This window comes from Mesoplodon densirostris, chromosome 11 (genome assembly GCF_025265405.1).
Source record: "Mesoplodon densirostris isolate mMesDen1 chromosome 11, mMesDen1 primary haplotype, whole genome shotgun sequence".
NCBI lineage: Eukaryota > Metazoa > Chordata > Mammalia > Artiodactyla > Ziphiidae > Mesoplodon > Mesoplodon densirostris.
This window is the reverse complement of record NC_082671.1, coordinates 8,043,116-8,069,854: the sequence shown is the minus strand read 5'-3', so window position 1 is coordinate 8,069,854 and position 26,739 is coordinate 8,043,116. Positions and strand designations below refer to the sequence as shown.

At 47.8% G+C, this 26,739-nt stretch overlaps 1 protein-coding gene across 1 annotated transcript; it reads left to right on the top strand.

Moving 5' to 3' along the window:
• The first annotated feature begins 19,920 nt into the window (after positions 1-19,920).
• PIANP (PILR alpha associated neural protein) lies at positions 19,921-22,888 on the top strand. Its single transcript, XM_060113850.1, has 5 exons — positions 19,921-19,937; positions 20,181-20,692; positions 21,430-21,511; positions 22,299-22,520; positions 22,833-22,888. The coding sequence occupies exons 1-5, from the start codon at positions 19,921-19,923 to the stop codon at positions 22,852-22,854; spliced, it is 855 nt and encodes a 284-aa protein (XP_059969833.1). The 3' UTR covers positions 22,855-22,888.
• Positions 22,889-26,739: the final 3,851 nt, after the last annotated feature.

Here is a 26,739-nt window from a genome sequence, read left to right as displayed (position 1 = left end):
TACTCGAGGTTATCTAGGTTTCCTCCTATGTTATCTTCTAGGAGTTTAATAGTTTTGCATTTTACCTGTAGGTCTGTGATCCATTTGAGTTAATTTTTCTGAAGGGTGTAAAGTCTGTGTCTAGATTCTTTTTTTTTTTTGCAAGTGGATGTCCAGCACCATTTGTTGAAGAGACTATCTTTGTTCCATTGTATTGCCTTTGCTCCTGTGTCAAAGATTAGTTGGCTAGGGGCTTCCCTGGTGGCGCAGTGGTTGAGAGTCTGCCTGCCGATGCAGGGGACACGGGCTTGTGCCCCGGTCCGGGAAGATCCCACATACCATGGAGCGGCTGGGCCCGTGAGCCGTGGCCGCTGAGCCTGTGCGTCCGGAGCCTGCGCTCCGCAACGGGAGAGGCCACAACAGTGAGAGGCCCGCGTACCACAAAAAAAAAAAAAAAAAAAAAAAGATTAGTTGGCTATATGGGAGTCTATTTCTGAGCTCTCTATTCTGTTCCATTTATCTGTTTGTCTATTTTTTCATCAATACCACAGCATCTTGATGACTATAGCTTTATAGTAAGTCTTGAAATCAGATAGTGTCAGCCCTCCAACTTTGTTTGTCTCCTTCAATATTGTATTGATTATTCTGGGTCTTTTGCCTCTCCATATAAATTTTAGAATCTGTTTTTTGATATCTATAAAATAACTTGCTGAAATTGTGGTTGTGATTGTATTGAATCTATAGGTCAAGTTGGGAAGAACTGATATTTTGACAATATTGAGTCTTCCTATCCATGTACTTGGATTATTTCTTCATTTAATTAGCTCTTCTTCGATTTCTTTCATCAGAGTTTTGTAATTTTCCTCATAGATCTTTTACATGCTTTGTTAGATTTATACTTAAGTATTTCACAATTTTTGGTTACTAAATGACATTGTGCTTTTAATTTCGAATTCCACTTGTTCATTGTTGGTATATAGGAAAGCAATTGACTTTTTTTTTTTTTTAGTTTCTGCTTTATAACAAAGTGAATCAGTCATACATATACATCTGTTCCCACATCCCTTCCCTCATGCATCTCCCTCCCTCCCACCCTCCCCATCCCACCCCTCCAGGAGCAATTGACTTTTGTATATTAACCTTTGTATCCTGCAACCTTGCTATAATTGCTTATTAGTTCCAGGAGATTTTTGTTGTTGTTGTTGTTGTTCATTCTTTCAGACTTTCTACATAAATGATTATGTCATCTGCGAACAAAGTCAGTTTTATGTCTTCCTTCCCAATCTGTATATCTTTTATTTCTTTTTCTTGCTTTGTTGCTTTAGCAAGGATTTCCAGTACAATGTTAAAAAGGAATGCTGAGAGGGGTTATCCTTGCCTTGTACCTGATCTTAGAAAGCTTCGAGTTTCTCACTATTAAGTATGATGTTAGCTGTGGGGTTTTTTTTTTTTGGTCTGTGTATGTTGTTGTTGTTGTTCAACTTTTTATTTAACCTTTACAACCCTTTGAGGTGCACATTAATATCTCAGTTAACCTGTGAGGACACTGAGGATCACAGAAGTTAAATAATCTGTTGAAAGTCACCAATATAAGTGATGGAACTGAGATCCAAATGCAAGTTTGTCTGACTCCAACACTGTGCTAAGAAAGAGAAGAAAAAGCAGAAATGAAAGAGAGAAGAGAGGAGGGAGAAAGAGATAGTCTGAGATCTAGTCCTGACTCATTCAGCTTTACACTAGCTATGACCTTAAAGCAAATTGTGCCATCTTGTGGTAGCTCCTCTTCAGTATCTGCAAAGTAAGAGATTAAGGCCAGCTCTGACTCTGATGTTTTATGGTCCCGTGAGAGAGAGAGGAATAAGAGAAGAAAATGAGGGGACAATTGATAAGTAGGAAAGGAGAATTTGGAGAAAGAAAGGAGAGGGGATGGACTAAAGAAGTGAGATTAGAAAGGGCAGAGAGAGAAGAGGAGGAGGGGTAGATGTGAGAAAGAGAAGAACAGAAATAAGGAAAAAGGGGAAAGTGGGAAAAAAAGTAAAGATCTCCAAGGGAGGATGGGAGCTAATTAAACTTAAGCAAAGATTAGGATGTAACATTTATTCATTCATTTATTACTAAGTGACAGTTATTTACAAGGCCATGTGTCAGGTGCTGTGTTTTTAATGCTACAGGTAGAAAACAAGATGCACTGAAATAAAGCTAGAGAAGCTGTCTGATGTCTAAGGAGTCAGACACATAATAAAATATTCATCAGTGATTCAGAAGAATATATTTAGCACCTCTTATTGTCAGGCTTTTGTTCTAACTACTGGGGATATAGAAAAAATAGCTGCCCTCTTGGTATTTACATTCTTGTGGTGAGACTCAGGCAGTAAATACATAGGTCCACACATAAGTGGTCATGAGCAAATTATGAAGCAAAAAAAACAAGGAGGGGGGATGGGGAAAGCAAGAGACATTTGCTCTTTTGTATACGGTGTAAGGAAGGCCCTCTCTGATAAGGTGACAATGGAGCAGAGACTTTAAAAAAAGAAAAAGGAGCAAGTCATATGGATTTCTGTGGGGACAGTGTCCCAGGCAGAGCAAACTACAAGTGCCAAGTCTCTGAGATGAGAACATACTTGATGAGTATGAGGAACAGCAAGGGGGCCCTGTGTGGCTAGAGCAGATTTGAAACAGGCTGGGACCTGGGACCCTTTGCTGCAGTGCTGCAATGCTTGCAACTGGACGAACAGCTCCTGGAGCTACAAGATACAAAGAAACTATAAGGGACTAAAAATAACCATGTGCAAGCACAGTTGGGACAAATTATGAACAAAAAGATACAAAAAGACCAAAAAACTCAACTGCCACTTCTGCAGAGCCAGGAGCAAAAACAGGGTACTGTGCATGCGCCACTCCCCCCCCCACACACACAAAACACCACCTAAGGGGTAAGCAAAACACCTAAGCCACCACTCTGGCCTGACCCCCCACGGACACACCCCTACCATCACCTTATATAAGAAACCAGCTCGCCCCCCCTTCCGGGAGTGAGAAATCAAGGGAATATGCTGTTTGTTCTCTCTACCTCCTGTGGCTGCAGGAGCCCCAGTAAAGCCTTGCCTGAATTTCTTGTCTGGCCTCTAGTCAATTTCTATTGCTCTGATACCCTAGTCCGTATCAGAGTGAGAAGGGAGAGAAGTAGTGGCTGAGGTGGGAGAGAAAGCCCGGTGGCCAGGTCATATCAGGCCTTGTGGGTCATGGTAAGGACTTTGGCTCTTACTCTGGGTGAGATGGACACCAGTGGAGGATTTGAGCAAAGGAGTAACAGGATCTGACCCATATGTTTAAAATATGGTGATGCTGCACAGACAGAAACAACGAGTTTATTTAGGAGGCTACTCCAATGGTCCAGGTGAGAGACTGTGGTGGCTTAAATGAAGGTGGTAGCAGTGGAGGTGAGAAGTAGTTGGATTCTGAATTGAATTTAAAGCTGAGGTGAAGAGAATTTGCAAATGGATGAGACGTGAGGTGTAAAAAGAAAAGAAAGAGTTAAAAATTACATCCTGCAGGCAAGCTGCACCAAGCTTTCAAAGTGCAGATAATTTTAACCTTATATAAAATTTTCCAGAAATTAGGAAAAGAAAGGACAGTCCATAACTCATTCTATGGGGCCAGAATTACTTTGATAGCTAAACCAGAAAAGGGTAATACGAGAAAGGAAAATTGCAGGCCAATCTCACTTATTAACAGAGATACAAAAATCTTCAATAAAACAAGAGCAAACTGAATCTAGCAAAGTGCAAAAAAGATAATACACCAAGACTAACTTGAATTTATGTCAGGAATTTAAGGCTAGCTTAATACTAGAAAATACATTCATTTTATTCATCATTTTAATAGATAAAAGGAATAAATCACACAATCATCTCAACAAATACAGAAAAAGCATGTGATGAAATCAACATCCATTTGTGGTAAAAAAAAAAAATTTTTTTTAGAAAACTAGAAGGGAACTTGTGGGAGTTCCCTGGTGGCCTAGTGGGTAGGATTCCAGGCTTTCACTGCCGTGCGGCCAGGGTTCAATCCCTGGTTGGGGAACTGAGATCCTGCAAGCCACACAGTGTGGTCAAAAAAAAAAAAAAAGAAGAAAACTAGAAAGGAACTTGTAAATCTGATAGAAGAATGCCTGGTACCAGCAATTCTATTTAGTCTTGTAACAGGGATGCTAGACAGAGGAGTAAGAAAAGAAAGAAAGAAAAAAAAAGGGTAAAATAATTAGATTAAAAAAGAAATAAAGCAGTTATCATTTACAGAAAACGTCAAAGTGTGATTGCATATGTAGGAAATTCAAAAGAATCTACAAATAAGTTATTATAATAAGAGTTTAACAAGGTTGCTTAAGAAAATATAAAGTCAATTAATATATTTATATATGAACAACAATCAGATGATGAATGATTTTAAAACTTACCCCTTGCAATACTATGAAAAATATCAAATATCAAGGTATAAATGTGACAAAACATGAGTGAGACCCATATGCAGCAAATTATAATTTATTGTGAGACACTGAAGACCTAAAATAAATGGAGAGATATTTCACATTCATAGATTAGAAGTCTCAATATCATGAAGAAGTCAGTTCTCCCTAAAGAGATTCATAGATTCAGTACAATCCTAATCAAAATCCCAACAGGCTTTTTTTGTGAGTGTATAAAACTGACAAACTGATTCTAAAATTTACATGGGAATGCAAAAGGCCAAAAATAGCCTCTTGAAAACGAACAAGACTTGCTTTGCCAGATACCAGGACATAATTACAAAGCCATAGTAATTAAGATAGTGTAGTACTGGCACAAGATAGATAGATAAATTGACCAGTAGAACATAATACGGAGCTCAGAAAAATATCCGCACATACATAGACACGATTTATGATAGATTTGCACATTTGAGCAGGAGAGAAAAGACACACATTTCATATGGATACCCAGTGACAACTGGGTATCCATATGAAAAAATAAAACTGAACCCCTATCTCAAGCCATATACACCTACTGTGCTACAGACTAAATGTAAAAGGCAAATTAAAAGGGTTTTAGAAGATAATGTAGGAGAGTTCCCTGGTGGCCTAGTGGTTAGGATTCCAGCCTTTCACTGCCAAGGGCCCCAGTTCCATCCCTGGTTGGGGAACTAAGATCCCACAAGACGTGTGGCATGGCCAAAAAAAAAAAGATAATATAGAAGAATTTATTCATGAATTCAAGGTAGGGAAATCTTTCTTAAGACAAATACACTAACCATAAAGGAAAAGACTGATACATTTGACTGCATTAAAATCAAGAACATCTGTTCATCAAAAGACAAACCACAGAATAGAAGGAAGAATTTGTAACATTATCACCGACAAAGGATGTGTCCAGGATGTATAAAGAACTCCTACAAATGAGTAAGAAAAAGTCCTAACCATAAAAATTATAAATGTGAACTAAAGAGTTGAACTAGCAATTCACAAGAGGAAATCCACAAGGTCAACGAACATATGAAAAGGTGCTCAACCTTATTAATAATTAGACAGATGCAAATTAAAACCATAATGAAATATCGCTGTATACACCAAAGTAGCCTAAACTAAAGTCTGAAAATATTGTGTTGACAAGTACATGGAGCAAGAGAAACTCTCCTACACAGCTAATGAGAGGACAAGTGGTTCAACCACAGTGGAAAAGCGTTTAGCGTTATCTAATAAAGTGGAAGATGCCCATCTATGATGCCGTAATTCACTGCTACACGTATAACAAATACACCTAGTATTATTACATGTGTATCTTCAAAAGCAGACAAAAGGAACTATAATGTTAAGGCATGTAGATACATACAGGGAAATTATTAAGAAAATCAAGTAAGCGATTGCCATAAAAGTCAAAATACTACTGATCTACCGTGAGGAGGGAATGGTATATGTTGGAGTAAGATCGCAGAGGTCCTTTTTGAATACTGGCAAGACTCTTTTAGTTGGCCTAGATGGTGGCTACATGAGTATTCCCTCTCTAAGTATTCCCTTTATAACTATTCAATATACTTTATGTTCTCATTTATCTTTGTGTTATATTTCACAATAAAAATTGGCTTTGAAAAGCATTTAATTCAACAACCACATGTGACAGAACTCTTAGCAAACTAGGAATAGAAGGGGGCTTCCTTAACTTGATAAAATTTCATAATAAAAAAAAACCTACAGCAAACACCATTCTTACTGGGAAAACGTTGGAAGTGTTTCCTTTAAAACCAGGAACAAAAGAAAGAAGCCAGCTATCACTGTTTGTATTCAACATTGTACTAAAGGTCCCAGCCAGCACAAGCAGAGGGAATAAACAGCACAGTATTGGAGAGGAAAAAACAAACTGCCATCATCTGCAGATGACATGACTGTCTGTGTAGAAAATTCCAAAAGTCTATAGAAAAATTAGTATACATAAAAGAGAGCTTATTAAGGTGGTTAATAAGCTAAAACCAATTGTGTTTCTATATACCAGCAAAAAGCAATTCGAAATGCAATCTTAAAAAATACCATTTACCATAACAAAAAAGCAGTAAGGTACCTAGGAATAAGTAAAACAGAAGATGGGCATTATCTGTATGCAGAAAATGATACAAGTTCATTGAAAGACCTTAACAATCTAAATAAATTGAGATACCCAAAATCCATGATAGGAAGTTTCAATAACAAAAAGGTATTGGGCTTCCCTGGTGGCGCAGTGGTTAAGAATCCACCTGCCAATGCAGGGGACACGGGTTCGAGCCCTGGTCCAGGAAGATCCCACATGCCGCGGAGCAACTAACCCCGTGCGCCACAACTACTGAGCCTGTGCTCTAGAGCGCGCGAGCCATAACTACTGAAGCCTGTGTGCCTAGAGCCTGTGCTCCACAACAAGAGAAGCCACCGCAATGAGAAGCCCACGCACCACAACAAAGAGTAGCCCCTGCTCCCCGCAACAGGGGCGAAGACTCAACGCAGCCAAAACTAAATAAATTTATTAAAAAAATACTAGCCAGCTATAGAGCCTTTTTTTTTTTAAAAAAAAAGGATGACTCCAAGATTTTTGCCTTGATCAACTAGAAGAAAGGAGATGCCATTTATTAAGAGAGGAAGCTCTGAGGGAGGGGCAAGTTTGCAGTTGAATAGAAAAGTCTGGGAGAAGGGAAGGGGCTGAGCTGGAGATTAAAATTTAGCAGTCATCAGTAAAAATGATATTTAAAGGCCAGAGACTGTAATGTGATCCCCTGGGGCGGGACCATAGATGGAGGAGACAGCCAAGATGTGGCTGTCAGGGAAATGAAGAGGAACTAGCAAGGAAGACGGAGAAGGCGGAACCAGTGTGGTAGCACAAACTCAGGGCAGTGTAGTATCATAAAAGTCAGGTAAGGGCTTCCCTGGTGGCGCAGTGGTTGAGAGCCCGCCTGCCGATGCAGGGGACACGGGTTCGTGCCCCAGTCCAGGAAGATCCCACATGCTGCAGAGCGGCTGGGCCCGTGGGCCATGGCCGCTGAGCCTGCGCGTCCAGAGCCTGTGCTCCGCAACGAGAGAGGCCACAACAGTGAGAGGCCTGTGTACCGCAAAAAAAAAAAAAAAAAGTCAGGTAAGAAAGTGCTTCTAGAAGGGGACACGATCACCTGTACCAAAGGCTGCTGATCACCAAGTAAAATGATGCTGATAATTGACCTCTTGATTTGGAAACATGGAGGTCACAGGTAGCCTTGACAAGAGGCATCTCAGCATAGTTTGGGCAGAAGCCTGATGGGAGTGGGTTCAAGAGAGATCAGGAGGGCGTCCATACGTCAGGATACTATGGAGATGTGTGAAAGGATGACAAGGCTCCCTATTCACTGATATGGCAAGATAACAAAGATACTCCAAGTCAAAAAGGAAAGATGTAGAACAGTGTACATGGTATGGCAACTCTATGTCAAATACATGGGGGAATAAGAACTTGCATTGCTGTTTGCTTGTGTGGGCATAAAAAGACTGGAAGAATATGTCAAAATTAGTCACACTGGAGGCAGAAGATGGGAAGTGGACAGATAGTGGATGGGGTGAGAATGAGAATTTTCACCACATACCTTTTTGTACGTTGGAAACTTTTTTTGCACATGGGAATGTATTACCAATCCAAAATAATAAATTACAAAAATTAAACTTACGTTAATAAAAGAGAAAGAGAAGGAATGGGAGGAGAAGTGGAAGAGCTGGTGAACAAAGAGCATCTTCTGAGATCTTTGCTTGTAACGGGAAGCAGAGAAGGGCAGACACTGGAGGGGAAACGTGAAGCTAAGGAGGGTTTGTTTCAGGCTTAAACTGCAAGAAGTTACAGTGTGTTTACGTGCTGCTGGGCATAATCAAGCAGAGAGGAGGAGAGGGATACGGCAGGAGAGGGAGGGACAGTCGCTGGAGTGATGGCTTTGGGTGGTTGAAAAGGCCTGGGATCCCTCACAGAAGGAGAGGTGGGGCTGGGATGCGGTGGTGGAAGTGGGGAAGTTCTCTTCTGCCTGCTTCTATTTTCTCAAGAAAGCAACAAGTGAGATCATCAGCTGAGAGTGAGAAGGGTTCAGGAGAACCGACGTTTGAGGACAGGAAACAAACAGAAATTTACCCTGACAAATACTGGGAAGTCCCAGTGAGCCCAGAGATAATGATAAATGTACCAGCAGAGCCAGGCACAAGAAGAGAATTTATAGACTGCGGAGTGTGAGAAGGTACTCAAATTCATCTGAAGACACATGTATCTCTCTGTGTTTCATTGCCTCCCTGGCTTCATTCTAAGTTCCATGAAGACAGTGATGACTTTGTTCTTGCTCTCCACCATGCCCCAGACTGCAACACGGTACCCAGCATGTAGTAGGTGTTCAAAAGATAGTCACTGGGCTTCCCTGGTGGCGCAGTGGTTGAGAGTCCACCTGCCGATGCAGGGGACATGGGTTCGTGCCCCGGTCTGGGAAGATCCCACATGCCGCGGAGCGGCTGGGCCCGTGAGCCATGGCCACTGAGCCTGCGCGTCCGGAGCCTGTGCTCCGCAACGGGAGAGGCCACAACAGGGAGAGGCCCGCGTACCGCAAAAAAAAAAGTCACTGAAAGAATGAATCAATCAGGAATATGAGAAATAATTCATAATGACCCAAAGTCTTCAGTGTAAAAGTCACTTATACTGCTAGTGAATATTCACTTGATAAATTTGACCCACACCCACCATATCCTCAGGATGCAGCTGGGGCTCACTGGGGCCCAGGATTTGCACACCCTGCCTGACATGGCCCGGTTTGCATCCAGTGTGCACCGTCTTTCCCTGCCACTGGGAGACGCTAGGAGGAGGGCTCACTCACTGTCTTCTGACCTCGGAATGAAGGGCTGTCAGGGACAGACAAGCAGCAGGGCAGCCACTGCAGATGCTGGTCAGAACAGCAGGTTTCCTTCCGGGAGGCGAGTGTGTCAGGCTAATGACAGTAATAACGCAGGGGATGAGGCGTGAGAGTCTGGAGGGGCAGGGGTGTAAGCAGAGACTTGGCTTAAAGCATTCTGCACGGGGAAGAGATCAGGGGGAGCAGGCAGACAGACCGGAAAGGCAGGTGGCGAACAGAGGAGAGAATGAAGAGCTTGGCGTGGGCAGGGGTCCCAGGTGAAGGTTGCTAAGCAATAAACGTTGAGCATCTACTATCTGTCAGGCGCCAAGGAAGGACACAGGGTAAACAAGGCAAAGGAGGCCTTTGTTCTCTAGTGTATGTGGGGGTGGGTGGGGTCAGACAATAAACAGGAAACAAATATAAGATCATGTCAGAGAGTGAGGAGTTGGGAAAACAGTGAAATACACTAAGGAGGCAGAGTGGGGCTGAATGACAAGAGGGAGATGATTGGTGAAGATGCGGGGGGGGGGGGCCAAGGATTCCAGGAAGAGGGGATGAAAAGTACAGGGGTGCCAAGAGGATAATTTCAGATGTTTAGAACATCAAGAAGTCTGATCTGGCACACTGTTTGAATATTGAGGAGTAGGAGATGGAGGGCCTCTCCTAACAAGGAGCTCAGGTTTACTCCAAGCACAATGAAAAGCCACTCAAATATTTTAAGCAGGCAAGAATATGATACAATTTAGATTTTCAAAACATTACTAGAGGCCTACCTGCTCTTTGGTGGGGCTAATGGCGGACTCTGGGAGGGCTCACGCCAAGGATCACTTCCCAGAACTTCTGCTGCCAGTGTCCTTGTCCCCGCGGGGAGCCACAGTCACCTGCTGCCTCTGCAGGAGACCCTCCAACACTAGCAGCAGATAAGCCAACATTTCCAGTTAAAGGTGCTTATTCCCAGTGCTGAACTTTCTTTGGAGGAATCCAATCAAAGGGGCTTGGATCCACAGTCAAATCACTGCCCACAACTGGTGAAAGGTGACACGGAGTGTGAAAAGTTCTCCTGTTTTGAAAGGAATCTCAAGAAAGAATGGCTGAACTAAAAACCAAGCAACATGAAAAGTGGGGCCAGGAGGAGGGATAGCGACAGGACATTCTAGAGCCTCCTAGGGGCTTTTATCAGGAATAGATGCGTTAGAGGGCAGACAGCAGAAGCAAGAAGAACAACAATCCTGCAGCCTGTGGAAAAAAACCACATTCATAGAAAGATAGACAAGATGAAAAGGCAGAGGGCTATGTACCAGATGAAGGAACAAGATAAAACCCCAGAAAAACAACTGAATGAGGTGGAGATAGGCAACCTTCCAGAAAAAGAATTCAGAACAATGATAGTGAAGATGATCCAGGACCTCGAAAAAAGAATGGAGGCAAAGATGGAGAAGATGCAAGAAACGTTTAACAAAGACCTAGAAGAATTAAAGAACAAACAAACAGAGATGAACAATACAGTAACTGAAATGAAAACTACACTAGAAGGCATCAATAGCAGAATAACTGAGGCAGAAGAACGGATAAGTGACCTGGAAGACAGAATGGTGGAATTCACTCCTGCGGAAAAGAATAAAGAAAACAGAATGAAAACAAATGAAGACAGCCTAAGAGACCTCTGGGACAATATTAAATGCAACAATATTCGCATTATAGGGGTCCCAGAAGGAGAAGAGAGAGAGAAAGGACCCGAGAAAATATTTGAAGAGACTATAGTTGAAAACTTCCCTAACATGGGAAAGGAAATAGCCACCCAAGTCCAGGAAGCACAGAGAGTCCATACAGGATAAACCCAAGGAGAAACACGCCGAGTCACATAGTACTCAAATTAGCAAAAATTAAAGACAAAGAAAAATTATTGAATGCAGCAAGGGAAAACCGACAAATGACATACAAGGGAACTCCCGTAAGGTTAACAGCTGATTCCTCAGCAGAAACTCTGCAAGCCAGAAGGGAGTGGCATGACATATTTAAAGTGATGAAAGGGAAGAACCTACAACCAAGATTACTCTACCCTGCAAGGATCTCATTCAGATTCGATGGAGAAATCAAAAGCTTTACAGACAAGCAAAAGCTAAGAGAATTCAGCACCACCAAACCGGCTCTACAACAAATGCTAAAGGAACTTCTCTAAGTGGGAAACACAAGAGAAGAAAAGGACGTACAAAAACAAACCCAAAACAATTAAGAAAATGGTAATAGGAACATACATATCAATAATTACCTTAAACGTGAATGAATTAAATGCTCCAACCAAAAGACACAGGCTTGCTGAATGGATACAAAAACAAGACCCAAACCCATATATATATACAAGAGACCCACTTCAGACCTAGGGACACATACACACTGAAAGTGAGGGGATGGAAAAAGATATTCCATGCAAATGGAAATCAAAAGAAAGCTGGAGTAGCAATACTCATATCAGATAAAATAGACTTTAAAATAAAGAATGTTACAAGAGACAAGGAAGGACACTACATAATGATCAAGGGATCAATCCAAGAAAAAGATATAACAATTATAAATATATATGCACCCAACATAGGAGCACCTCAATACATAAGGCAACTGCTGACAGCTATAAGAGAGGAAATTGACAGTAACACAATAATAGTGGGGGGACTTTAACACCTCACTTACACCAATGGACAGATCATCCAAACAGAAAATTGATAAGGAAACACAAGCTTTAAATGACACAATAGACCAGATAGATTTAATTAATATTTATAGGATATTCCATCCAAAAACAGCAGATTAAACTTTCTTCTCAAGTGCGCATGGAACATTCTCCAGGATAGATCACATCTTGGGTAACAAATCAAGCCTCAGTAAATTTAAGAAAATTGAAATCGTATCAAGCATCTTCTCTGACCACAACGCTATGAGATTAGAAATCAATTACAGGGAAAAAAACGTAAAAAACCACAGATACATGGAGGCTAAACAATACTTTACTAAATAACCAAGAGATCACTAAAGAAATCAAAGAGGAAATCAAAAAATACCTAGAGACAAATGACAATGAAAACACGACGATCCAAAACCTATGGGATACAGCAAAAGCAGTTCTAAGAGGGAAGTTTATAGCTATCCAAGCCTACCTCAAGAAACAAGAAAAATCTCAAATAAACAATCTAACCTTACACCTAAAGGAACAAGAGAAAGAAGAACAAACAAAACCCAAAGTTACCAGAAGGAAAGAAATCATAAAGATCAGAACAGGGCCTCCCTGGTGGCGCAGTGGTTGAGAGTCCGCCTGCCGATGCAGGGGACACGGGTTCATGCCCCGATCCCGGAGGATCCCACATGCCGCGGAGCGGCTGGGCCCGCGAGCCATGGCTGCGGAGCCTGTGTGTCCGGAGCCTGTGCTCCGCAACGGGAGAGGCCACAGCAGTGAGAGGCCCGCGTACAGCAAAAAAAAAAAAAAAAAAAAAAAAAAAAAAAAAAAAAAAAAAAAAAAGATCAGAACAGAAATAAATGAAATAGAAACAAAGAAAGCAATAGCAAAGATCAATAAAACTAAAAGCTGGTTCTTTGAGAAGATAAACAAAATTGATAAACCATCAGCCAGATTCATCAAGAAAAAGAGGGAGAGGACTCAAATTAATAAAATTAGAAATGAAAAAGGAGAGGTTACAACAGAAACTGCAGAAATACAAAGCATCCTAAGAGACTACTACAAGCAACTCTATGCCATAAAATGGACAACCTGGAAGAAATGGACAAATTCTTAGAAAGGTATAACCTTCCAGGACTGAACCAGGAAGAAAGAGAAAATATGAACACACCAACCACAAGTAATGAAATTGAAACTGTGATTAAAAATCTTCCAACAGGGCTTCCCTGGTGGCGCAGTCGTTAAGAGTCCACCTGCCGATGCAGGGGACACGGGCTCGTACCCCGGTCCGGGAAGATCCCACATGCTGTGGAGCGGCTGGGCCCGTGAGCCATGGCTGCTGAGCCTGCGCGTCCGGAGCCTGTGCTCCTCAACGGGAGAGGCCACAACAGTGAGAGGCCTGCATACCGCAAAAAAAAAAAAAAAAAAAAAAAATCTTCCAACAAACAAAAGTCCAGGACCAGATGGCTTCACAGGTGAATTCTATCAAACATTTAGAGAAGAGCTAACACCCCTCCTTCTCAAACTCTTCCAAAAAATTCCAGAGGAAGGAACACTTCCAAACTCATTCTATGAGGCAACCATCACCTTGATACCAAAACCAGACAAAGATACTACAAAAAAAGAAAATTACAGACCAATTATCACAGATGAATATAGATGCAAAAATCCTCAACAAAACACTAGCAAACAGAATCCAACAGCACATTAAAAGGCTCATACACCATGATCAAGTGGGGTTTATCCCAGGGATGCAAGGATTCTTCAATATACGCAAATCAATCAATGTGATACACCATATTAACAAACTGAAGAATAAAAACCATATGATCATTGCAATAGATGCAGAAAAAGCGTCTGACAAAATTCAACACCCGTTTATGATAAAAACTCTTCAGAAAGTGGGCATAGAGGGAACCTACCTCAACATAATAAAGGCCATATACGACAAACCCACAGCAAACATCATTCTCAATGGTGAAAAACTGAAAGCATTTCCTTTAAGATCAGGAACAAGACAGGATGTCCACTCTCACCACCATTATTCAACATAGTTTTGGAAGTCCTAGCCACGGCAATCAGAGAAGAAAAAGAAATAAAAGGAATCCAAATTGGAAAAGAAGAAGTAAAACTGTCACTGTTTGCAGATGACATGATACTATACATAGATAATCCTAAAGATGCCACCAGAAAACTACTAGAGCTAATCTATGAATTTGGTAAAGTTGCAGGATACAAAATTAATGCATAGAAATCTCTTGCATTCCTATACACTAATGATGAAAAATATGAAAGAGAAATTAAGGAAACACTCCCATTTACCACTGCGACAAAAAGAATAAAATACCTAGGAATAAGCCTACCTAGGGAGACAAAAGACCTGTATGTAGAAAACTATAAGACACTGATGAAAGAAATTAAAGATGATACAAACAGATGAAGAGATATACCATGTTCTTGGATTGGAAGAATCAACATTGTGAAAATGACTATACTACCCAAAGCAATATACAGATTCAATGCAATCCCTATCAAATTAGCAATGGCATTTTTTACAGAACTAGAACAAAAAATCTTAAAATTTCTATGGAGACACAAAAGACCCTGAATAGCCAAAGCAGTCTTGAGGGAAAAAAACAGAGCCAGAGGAATCAGACTCCCTGACTTCAGACTATACTACAAAGCTACAGTAATCAAGACAATATGGTAGTGGCACAAAAACAGAAATATAGATCAATGGAACAGGATAGAAAGCCCAGAGATAAACCCATGCACCTATGGCCAACTAATCTATGACAAAGGAGGCAAGGATATACAATGGAGAAAAGACAGTCTCTTCAATAAGTGGTGCTGGGAAAACTGGACAGCTACATGTAAAAGAATGAAATTAGAACACTCCCTAACACCATACACAAAAGTAAACTCTAAATGGATTACAGACCTAAATGTAAGACAAGACAGTATAAAACTCTTAGAGGAAAACATAGGAAGAACACTCTTTGACATAAATCACAGCAAGATCTTTTTTGATCCACCTCCTTGAGTAATGGAAATAAAAACAAAAATAAACAAATGGGACCTAATGAAATTTAAAAGCTTTTGCACAGCAAAGGAAACCATAAACAAGACCAAAAGACAACCCTCAGAATGGGAGAAAAGATTTGCAAAAGAATCAACGGACAAAGGATTAATCTCCAAAATATATAAACAGCTCATGCAGCTCAATATTAAAAAAACAAACAACCCAACCCAAAAATGGGCAGAAGACCTAATAGACATTTATCCAAAGAAGACATACAGGTGGCCAAGAAGCACATGAAAAGCTGCTCAAGATCACTAATTATTAGAGAAATACAAATCAAAACTACAATGAGGTATCAACTCATACCAGTTAGAATGGGCATCATCAGAAAATCTACAAACAGCAAATGCTGGAGAGGGTGTGGAGAAAAGGGAACCCTCCTGCATTGTTGGTGGGAATGTAAATTGATACAGCCACTATGGAGAACAGTATGGAGGTTCCTTAAAAAACTAAAAATAGAATTACCATATGACCCAGCAATCCCACTACTAGGCATATACCCAGAGAAAACCATAATTCAAAAAGACACATGCACCCCAATGTTCACTGCAGCACTATTTACAATAGCCAGGTCATGGAAGCAACCTAAATGCCCGTCGACAGAGGAATGGATAAAGAAGATGTGGTACATATATACAATGGAATATTACTCAGCCATTAAAAGGAACGAAATTGGGTCATTTGTAGAGACGTGGATGAATCTAGAGACTGTCATACACAGTGAAGTAAGTCAGAAAGAGAAAAACAAATATCATATATTAATGCATATATGTGGAACCTAGAAAAATGGTGCAGATGAACTGGTTTGCAGGGCAGAAATTGAGACACATATGTAGAGAACAAACGTATGGACACCAAGGGGTGAGGGGAAGTGGCAGGGGGTGGGGGTACGTGTGATGAATTGGGAGATTGGGATTGACCTATATACACTAATATGTATAAAATGGATAACTAATAAGAACCTGCTGTATAAAAAAATTACTAGATATTGTGAAGACTAGTTTGTAAAGGGCAAGGGCAGAAGCAACAAGATTATAGCAAGATTATAACAATGATGGAGAGAAGGAGATGCATTCAGGACATATTTTAGATGCAGAGCTCACAGGACTTGCTGATGAATTAGATACACGGTGGGAATCAGTGAGACAAGGGAAAGGGAGGAAGGATGCTTCCTAGGTTTTTAGCCTGAACAAGCAGAAGCCATCATATCCCAGGACGGGAAACAGTACTGGGAGAGAAATGGATTGTTGGGGGGCAGCAGTGAAAATTCGAGACATCTATTTGAGCCATGGGAGCTTTGTATGGCTATTAGGCATCCAAGTGGAGATGTCAAGTAGGCTGTTGGATAAATGAGTCTGGAGCGCTGGATATAAATTTAGGACTTGCTGACATTTACATAGTATTTAAGCCCTGGGACTGGATGACATCACTGGACAGAGAATGTGGAACGAGAAGGGGGCCAAGGACTAAGCCCTAGGAAGTTCTAACATTTAGAGGTCAAGCAGAAGACGGAGAAGGAGAAGCCAGGGAGGATGAAGGGAAACGAGAAGAGTGTGGTGTCCTAGAAGTGCAACTCAAGTAAAAAAGGGTAACCTGAAAGGGGGCGGGGGTAGGACAGGATGAGAGTGGGGGCAGGGGAAGCCCATTTAGACAGAGAGGTTAGGGAAGGCCTCGCAGAGGAGATGACATTGGATCTAAGTGAAATTTTAATGAAATGAGTGAATCATTGTGAAAAGCCAGGGTAAAACATTCCAGGCAGTGGGAACAGCAAATGCAAAGGCCCTGTGGCAGGTTAAGCCCTTGTAATTCTAGTAACATAGATCAGGTCCAGTGTGGCTGGGGCATGAAGAGCGTTAGGAGGGGCGGGGCCAGGTTATACAGGGCCCTGTAAGTCATGGTGAGGAATTTGATACTCTGAGCGCTAGAAAAGCTGAGTAATGCAACTCGGTCTACCTATTTTAAAGATCGTTTGGTTTGCTTCGGGAAGAATGCATTGCAGCAGGACCAGAATGGAATCAGGGGATCAAGCTGTTGGGATAATCCGAGGTCTCCACTCCCACCCTCACCCCGACCTCATCCCCAGCACTCAGCACTCTGCAACAGGGGCGAAACAGAGTTGGGGTCACAGAGCTTTGGGTGACTCAGAATCTCAGAGATTGACTGGGGCAACCAGGGGTGTCCATGGAGTTGGGGTGAAGGGTGGAGGAGCCCGCCACCGGAACCCGGGGAATCGGACGGTGCTCACCGTCCGCTGCCCTCTCGCGTTCTCCACCTGGGACGCGGCCGGGTGCGGCTCCCCAGGCGCGGCAGCGGGAGGGTTAAACCATGCGGGAGGGGGAGAGGCGGAGACCAAGAGCTTCGTGCTGCCGCGCCGAGCCCCGCCGGGCCGAGCGCAGCCCGAGCCGAGCCGAGCCGAGCCGAGCCGAGCATCTCCCGCCGCCGCCGCCCCGCGCCCAGGGCGCCCGCCCCCACCCTCTACAGCACCCCGCTGCCCTCAGAACCCCCCGACCATGCCCAGTGCCCCACACGCTCCCGCGACCCCCCAGCCCGGCGCAGCCCCGAGCTCCCGCAGCCGTCGCGCCGCCGCGCCAGGCATGCAGGTGAGCGAGAGGGACCCCCACGCCCCCGCCCGAGGGAGCCCGGCCCTGCCCTCCCGGACTCCGAGCCTTTCGCCCCCCGCCCCTCCCGACGCGGTCCCTCGCCCGGCTCGAGCCTCCAGCCCATAAGCGCGCCTTCCCAACCACGCTTTCCTTCGCTCCGCGGGTCCCGACTCCATCCTGCCCTCCTGGCGCAGCGGTCGCCGTCCCCGCCGCTGCCTTCCTCCCGCCGTGGGCTCAGCCCCCGGCTCCTTGCATCCTCCTGCCTCGGCTTCCCTTTCTGCTCTCGGCGCTCCCGCCCGAGGAGACCCCTCGCCTACCTCCTGGTCCTCGTCCCCCGCCCCCCTTATCGCTTTCCAGCCCTGTCCAGGGAGCGTGGGCCTGTGGGAGGGGTGGGCTCGCGGCCGCGCTGGGGATGGGGCCCGGTTCCCCCAGCCCGAGGCTCCCGCCCCACCCCCAGCTCGTCTCCTGCGCACAACAGGTCGGTGAGGAGCGAGGGGAGGGTGGGGTGGCACGCCAGCCAGGGGACTTGGGGCTTCCTGGAGGGGGTGACTAAGGGGTGCGGGGTCCGGGGACTGGAGATGACGTTGGTTGGGGAGGGGGGATGCACAGGCGGAGAGGCGAGCGGGTCCTGGAGTCAGCTGGCCACAGACGCCCCTGGGAGCCCCTTTCCCCTCCCCTGGCTCACACGCCTTCCTCTGTCCCTGCAGCTTCGTTCTTTTCCCGGTTCCATCTCCCTTCTTCCCACCAGGCCCCCATCCCTGCCTCTCTCCGTAGCTCCGTATCCCTTTCCGTTGGAAGAAACAATTTCCATCTCCTCCATCTTTGCTGTTCCCGTTTTCCGTGCCCCGTCCCCTCCTTGTCTCATTTTGTTCTCGGTACCATGTTCTCTCCTTTCCCGCTTCCTTCCTCCCATCCCTGGTCCCCTCCACCCCACTTCTCCCTTCCCCTTCCACGATCCCCACTTCCCATCCTGCCTGGACCTTTCCTTCCTCCTCCTCCTGCCCTTCCTCCTTCTTCCCGGCTCCTGTGACCGCCTCACCCTCTCACCTTCCCTCCCTGACCTTTACTCTCAGCCTCAGCATCCTCCAGCTGCCGATCTCCTCTGCGCGCCCCCGTCCATTCTTTCAGGACTAGCCACCTTCATCTGCTTCCTCTTCACCTTTCTCTTCCCTTCTCACGCCTCACCAGCCTTCCCCCTTTCAGGCCATCATCGCTTCCCATCTCTCCCCACAGCCCACTTCCCCAGTGCCTTCCCCAGACTCGCCCACCTTACTCCCCTGTTATTCTCTGAGAGTGCTTAATGTCCAGATTTAGACCCAGAATCCAGAGGACACCAAGTGTTGTATCCTCCTTCACTGGGGAGCTTGCTGCCACCGCCTGGATCCACCACCCTCAGCTCTGAGAACGTGTCCTCCTCTTTCAAAACCATCCATCCCGATTCTCCCAGGACTCTTTACCCAGGAGAGCTTCCTTTGAGGGGGTGGCCTCTCCCCAACTCCACCTCCCCTCAGAGGGCACCTGTGCATTCGGACGATCGAACATTGAGCAAATATTATATTCTGTAGTTTTTCTCCCGCCCACCTCTCTCTTTCTCTCTTTCCTTCCATCCCTCCATCTCCTCTTCCCCTGCTCCTGAAGATGAGATCCTGGGGCCATTCAATCATAAGAGAAATGCCTCAGACAACAAGTGGGGTGGGCAGGCTGGGATGCTCCCCCTGTGCGACCACACACGTTCACACACTCACTCAGATTGACTTCCTCGTCCCTCCCCCACTCAGACTCCCTCCCTCCCTCGGTAGGTGCTCAAGGAATCACAAGGTTCTTGGCTCTAAATTAAGATCTAAGAAAAGCTAGGAGCTGTGGGCAGAGGAAGTGAGACGGAAGGAAGCCAGAGAAGTGAGAGTAGACCCTGGGGTGGGGAGGTGACAGGGACCTGGGAAGTTGTGTAGATAGGGGCTGGGGGCTAGACGGGGGACCGTTCTGGGGGTTCCCCTCCCCGCTCCCCAGCCGCCCGCCGCAAGAGGATGCTTGCAGCCATGTGTCCTGAGCGGGAGCAGCATAGCTGGCAGCCACAGCTGGGAGGGGAGGTGGAAGTGAGCTGGTGGATGAATGAGCCGGGGACGTACTCAGGGCAGGGCTGGGGTGTGACGACCCCTCTCTCCCCCAGTAAAGGCTGAAAATCTGGGGCGTCTCTGAGGAAGATCTCGGACATGGAGTCCAGAGTGTGGTAAGTCTGGCCCGGCAGGGGAAGCTTGGAAGCCACTTTCCCTGGGGTCTTGGCCCTTTCCCTCCTAGGCCCACCCAGGGCCTTCCATCCTGAGGGCTAGACCCTAGGAAGATGGGAAATGAGACCAGTCTTCCCAAGGCCCACCTACTTTTTGCACAGAGTCCTGGAGGGAGGCGGCCTGTCCTCTGCACACATACGCCCAGGATGGCCTTGGTCTCACCCGCGCGCTCTCCCTCCCCGCAGGCCTGCGCTGCTGCTGCTCCATCTCCTCCCTCTCTGGCCACTGCTGTTGCTGCCCCTCCCACCGCCTGCTCAAGGTTCCTCCTCCTCCCCTCGGACCCCACCAGCCCCAGCCCGGCCCCCCTGTGCCCGGGGAGGGCCCTCAGCCCCACGCCACGTGTGCGTGTGGGAGCGGGCACCTCCACCAAGCCGTTCCCCGCGGGTCCCAAGATCACGTCGGCAAGTCCTGCCGGGCACCTCGCCCCCGGCCACCCCATCAGGCTTTGAAGAGGGGCCGCCCTCATCCCAGTACCCCTGGGCTATTGTGTGGGGTCCTACAGTGTCTCGAGAGGATGGGGGGGACCCCAACTCTGCCAATCCTGGATTTCTGCCCCTGGACTATGGTTTCGCAGCCCCGCATGGGCTGGCCACCCCACACCCCAACTCAGACTCCATGCGGGGTGATGGAGATGGGCTTAGCCTTGGAGAAGCACCTGCCACCCTGCGGCCAGTCCTTTTCGGGGGCCGCGGGGAAGGTGAGTGGGAGTTGGGGAGGTTGGTAGGGATTTGGGGGTGGGGAGGCTGGCTGAAGACTCTAAAGAAAGCAGCAGAGGTCCTGCCTGTTAGCTCCTTCCACAAATGTGTCAGGGACTAACGCTGGCACAGGAGGCCGAGATCAAGATGCATGTGAGCCTCAGAGGAGCTCAGGTCCGCTGGAGAAGACAGAGGTGTAAACACTCGGGGATGAGTCAACGTAATAAATGCTCTAATGGAGGCGCGCACGGCACGTTTTTAGGCAGAGAGAGAAGGGAGAGACTACTTCTGCCTGGGGATCAGGACACCCTCCAAGAATTGACATTTAAGCTGGACCTTGGAAACAGTGGGAGTATTCCAGGCAGAGGAAATGAACGAGCCCTTCAGGGTGACATCTCGGCTCAGGGAGCGCTGAGACGGGGCCAGTGGTCTGGGGGTGGGGCCGGGGTGGAGATGGACGTTTCCAGCCCCTAGTTTCTGTGCAGTCTCTCTGGCCTTGGAACCTCCTCCTCATCCCATATATACAGAAGATTTGGGGAAGTGGAGAAAAAGGATTTGGGAGGAAAAGAGCTGAAAACTCTGGGGAAAGCCGATGATAAAAATAAAGCGGGGAGGCTCCAGAGAAGCAGAAAGAGTTGGGCAATGTGGCTTCAGACGGCAACACTCCAACCCCACCCCCAGCCTCTCTCGGCTCCCCCCACCTCGGGCCTCCCTAAAAATTTCTCCCTACCCCAAGCAGGTGTGGACCCTCAGCTCTATGTCACAATTACCATCTCCGTCATCATTGTTCTCGTGGCCACTGGCATCATCTTCAAGTTCTGGTAAGCTGGGGTGGGGGGAGGAGATGCTGGCATCCCCATCAATGTTTGGCTGCATTTGGCTGGAAGGAGGGAAGGAGCCAGGGCGGCAGTTTTGCTGGCGGTGGGATAGGAAGTGGTGGATTAAGGCAAGACTTTGGGAAAAGGTAGGAAGGATTCGGGTGGGGGAAGCTCTGAGAAATGAGTGCAGATTCCTTCTGGGGAAATACAAGGGTGATGGGAGGGTGGGGAGTCATTTGTGTGCACGGGGGCTTTGGTGGCCACCCCTTGTGGCCATATCCTCCATGACCCATTCTGCAGAGCCCCTTCTTAAGGCTGCCTGGGGAGGAGGGAGAAAAATCCGAGCTTCCTTTGCACACACTTAATATCGGGTCGTGCAGTCCTTCCCACTTTACTGCAAGAATCATTAGACTGAGGTGTCCAGGTCATTAGCTGGCTTTGAACTAGAACTAAACCTGCCAGGCGCCTGCTGCGGAGGGAAATGGCTCTGCTGGGTATGCGTGGGGGAGAGGCGGTTCTGGGGGACTGTGTGTCTGGGGGGAGGAGCTACTCATTCTGTGGATCTGAACCAGGCGAGAGGGTGGTTTAGATTCCCGAGCCCCCTGGCGGGGAGAGGAAGTGGTTTGGTGGACGTGGTCTCAGGACACGGGGCTTAGGGACCTGTTAGAGGCTGGTTTCTCTGCTGTAGGATGTTGTGGGTGCCTGAGGGAGGCTAGGGGCGACCAGCGCTGGAAGCCCAGGTTGGGGGCTTCCTGAGTGTGTGAGAACCTCTTTCCTTCCGGGGCACCAGCTGGGACCGCAGCCAGAAGCGGCGCAGGCCCTCTGGGCAGCAAGGTGCCCTGAGGCAGGAGGAGAGCCAGCAGCCGTTGACAGACCTGTCCCCAGCCGGGGTCACTGTGCTGGGGGCCTTCGGGGACTCGCCCACCCCCACCCCTGACCACGAGGAGCCCCGAGGGGGACCCCGGCCTGGGATGCCCCAGCCCAAGGGGGCTCCAGCCTTCCAGCTGAACCGGTGAGGGCAGGGCAGAGGGCCGGGAGGGCGGGCAGGGGAGGCACCTGGGGCTGCGATGGTGGGATTGGGGCGCTCCCTCCCGGGTGGGTGGAAAGGAGGCAGACCCGCCCCCCCACCCCGGGAGACTGGGCCCCTCCTCTCCGGGGGCACCCTTCCATCTCCCGCTGTCTGTGGATCTGCGTCCTGTTCTCATGCTGCCATTTAACTCCAACTCTGCCCTCTTAACCTTGATCCCTTTTATTTCTTGGACTGCCCTCTCGATTCTGGCCTGCCTCTTGGTTCCTGACGGTGCCCTTTCCCTTTTCCTCTCAGGATTCCCTTGGTGAATCTGTGATCCCCCCCAAGCCTGGGCTGCCACCAAGCAGGGGGCCAAGGGGCCGGCACAGCCCCCATCCCGCTGAGGGCAGGGCGGCCGTGGGCGCCTCGGAACACTCGCTAGCCCGCGGGTGAGCGCACCTGCTCAGCCTCCTTTAGGTGGGGGCCTCACATATCTGTGGCTTTTGGCCTCCGGCCCCGCCCTGGCACACTCACATGAGAGCCTTGCACACTCGCCTCTCCCCTCACGAGCCACTGCACACACTCACCCTCTTGTACGGCCAGTCTCCCTAGCCACGTCTCTCCCCTCCGCGGATCCCTCACGTCCTCCCTTTCGTCTCACCCTGTTCCCTTTGTCTTCTCCCACGTCCCACCCATCGCTCAGTGGCCCATCACTCAGAGGTCAGTGGGTGACTCCCGTGGACTCTGGTGTGCATGTCCCGGCCCCGCGCTGTGGCGTCGTGTGTCCTGCTCACACTCTCGCCTCATGAACACCCACTGATTGAGTTTCTGTGGCCCCTGCATGCTGCCCCGGAGGTGGGTGGGAGGTGAGCTGGGGGCTCCGGGCGCCTCCGTCTGTCACGGTCCCATCCCGCTCCGCTCATGTGTTTCGCTGTCTCCCCCATCCCGCTCCGAGGGCACGAGCCCTTGTTACCCTGAGGGCTCCCTGGGGGAGTGGGAGTACTGAGGGCGCAAACTCCTACCCCCTCCACTGCTACATTCTGTTGTCTGGGAGATGGCTTTTGGGGAACCACCTGCTGCACTACATGAGAAAGGGGCCCCCATTTGCCCTCCCCTGCCTCCCAGGTCCTTCTGTCTCGTCTGTCCTGGCTGTCTGTGTGTGTCACTCTGGAATTCAGAGCCCCCGAGCCAGTCCTCCACTTGCCGGCCTCCCTGAGGGCCTCCCTATCCACCTAGGCTGCCAGGGACCCGAGCCAGCTGGTTCAAGGCCATCGGGAGCCTCCCAATCCGACCCTCCCTTCCTCCCTCCTTGGCTCCTCCACTCTCCCTCCTTTTGCACCACCCGCCCCCTCAGGTTTGTCCTGACTTCTCATGGCTTTCCCACCTTCCTTCCTCCTTCCCTCTCTTACCTGGCTCCTATGCTGTGATATATATTTTTGTATTATCTCTTTCTTCTTGTGGTGATACTCTTGAATTCTTGTGGGATGTAAGTTTCAAAATTTTCAAATAAAGCCTTTGCAAGATACCTGAGTCCCCTGGTTCTGCCTTATGAGCCCCACAGAGAGGAGAGGAGGAGGGGCGATGGGCAGCTAAGAGGGAAGAAAAGGAGGATGAGGGGGGTGCGGGTAACCCCTCCCGACCCGATGTGACCTGGCCCGCTCTGACCCGGGGTTGGGATTCGGGGGCTTTGACTTGGGATGGAATGGAAGGAAGAGACACTGAAGGGGGGCAGTCTTGACAAGGAGCAGCCGGAGCAAGAGAGAAACCGGAAGAGTGGCTTGTTAATTGCTAGAGAAGGTCAAGAGAGACCACGAAAAAGGAGGCAGAAGAAAAGGGAAACACTTAGAAGCACAGGCGATGGCGCAACCAAGAAAAGGAAGAGGAGAGCGCTGATAGACACGTGGAGGTCGAAGGGCAAAAGGAGAAGAAAAGATGGAGCAACGGGCAAGCGATGAGAGGGGCCGCAGGAAAGAGGCTGGCTGCCCTGCTTGCTTTATTGGCAGCCTTGCCCCCTCACCCGCCCCCGCCCACAGCTGCCCCCAGAAGCCCCGCGGTTAGCTCTCATTAGCTTTCCCTGCTCTGCCCGCTCTGAGAGGCACTGCTGGGGTGTGGGCGTGCAATCGAGGGGTGCGTTTGGAGGAGGGAATGCAGGATGCCCGGCTGGGATCAGTCACCTCTGAGCCCCCAGTTCTAGGTCTGGCTCTCGAAACAGCCTTGCAAAAACCCACACGGCAGCCTCTCAGCTGTTGCTAGGTTCTGTTGCCATGGTAACCACCCAGGTCCCATCTCTCCCCCACCCCCATCTGTGCCCCACTTGCTCCCTGGAAATGGGGGTGCTCCAGGGAGGAGAGGAGACGGTCACGTGCAAGAGGGGGGCTGCCCTGGCCTGTGTTGGCCTCCATGTATTTATTTTTGTAGTCAGAATCGGGAATGTCTGTGTATCTGTAGGTGGGTGCTTTAGGGGTTGGGGCGCTTTACTGTGTACTCAAGTGAAGTGTGGCTGAGTCCACGAAGCACACAACAGTGAGCGAGGTGGAGGGAGTGTATTTCTCAGGATCAGAGCAGTTTGTGGGTTCGGGTCATCAGACTCCCTAAGAAAAAGAAGAAAGAAGCAGATCCGGGCCAAGGAGTGATGAACCAGCTAAAAGCAGAGGTGCAAGGCAAACATGCTGCTGAGGCGAGCTCAGAGTCAACCCAGTGGGACCTGAAGAGACCCCAGCCTGGAGCTGGTGGAAGGGAGAGGGCTGGATGAGACCTGAGGGTGCAGGAAGAGGTGCTGCTGGGATGGGCTGGGGGCAGTGAGGGAAGGACCTGAGGAGGAGGAGGAGGGGAGGGGGAGGAGGAGGAGGGGGAGGAGATTGACGGGAGAGGAAGCCTTATTACCCTTTCCCTTCCTTCCCCACAGGAATCTAGTCCTTGTCAGGTGGGGGTTGGGGGGAAGAGGAGGCGCAGAAGGGGAAGAGCTGAAGTGCCCGGACAGCACATGTCTCTCATCACCTTCCTCTTCAGAGGGACAGTGTGACCCCAAGGCTCATCCATATGCAAAAGGCACACATGAAGGTCCCTAATGAAGAGGGAATTAATTATCACCCGATTAGACTGCTGTTTCTCTAAATTTAAATAAATTAAAATATACCAGCAAGACATAGGAAATTCTTACCTGTTCCTTCTCCCTAAATGCCCTCCTTCCCCATGGAAAGTCAGATGGCAGGGAGAGACAGAGGAGAAAGATGTCCGAGTCTTTGAGTTGTCCTAAAGGAATGATCCCAAACTAAATCCCATTGTTATGCTAACCAGGAAGAGTCAGGAGGCCCTGGGGAAGGATCCTAACTTTATCTCATGTAGTGTTGAAACTGAAACTATGGGGCCTCGCGAGGTCCTCAGAAGGCTCCAAGTGGCAAAGCAGTCACTGCTTAGTCACAGACCAAGAACACAAACGGTGGCCATACTACCCCTTTGCTTCTTGGAGGCCACCCATCACTACTGGGACCAGCATCTCTCATCTCTATGCTTTCTTTGCCTCCTGAGCTGTGCATCAAATGACTAAGCCAGGCTTCTCTTAAGCATTTTTCTGGAATGATTACCATTGTGGCTCAGACCAAACCAGGGAGTGGGGAAGCCCCCAGGAGGAGGGATCTCCCAGGCAGAGCTCAGGGTGTGGAAGTGATTCAAGATGGAAACAGTGTGCCAGCTGGAAAACCCCAGGCTAAAATTAACAGCCCTCCTCCCCCTACGCCCCACATTTATCTCTCTAAAGCTTTTCTCTAAGGAGTTCAAAGCACTAAAACTTGCTTCTTATAGCAAGGGCAGCAGCAGGGTTGACAGTTGGAGACACCGAGGCCCCGGGGGGTGCCAGTTATTGTAAACAGGAGAAGAACAGAAAGAGAACCAGGACTTATAGTGATTACCACCATTTTGCTCCCACTTTTCTATCTCTGCCCCCAAATCAAGGTTTCTCAAATCATCGATCTCTAACCCATACAGCAACTACGTCTGGTCACATCTGCGCCCTTAAGACCCTTATCCTATTGTGTCACTATTGCGTTGACACAGACAGGTTACAGAGTCTCAAAATGTGATAAAGAGAGCGGATGCTTTTAAAAAGATACAAATACATACCTTCTATTTAAACAATTAATTGGAATTTTTATTTTTAGGTGTCTTTTGCTACTTTCTGGGGAAGCTCTGACCTTGGGAAAAATCACTTAAGTCTTCAGAGTCT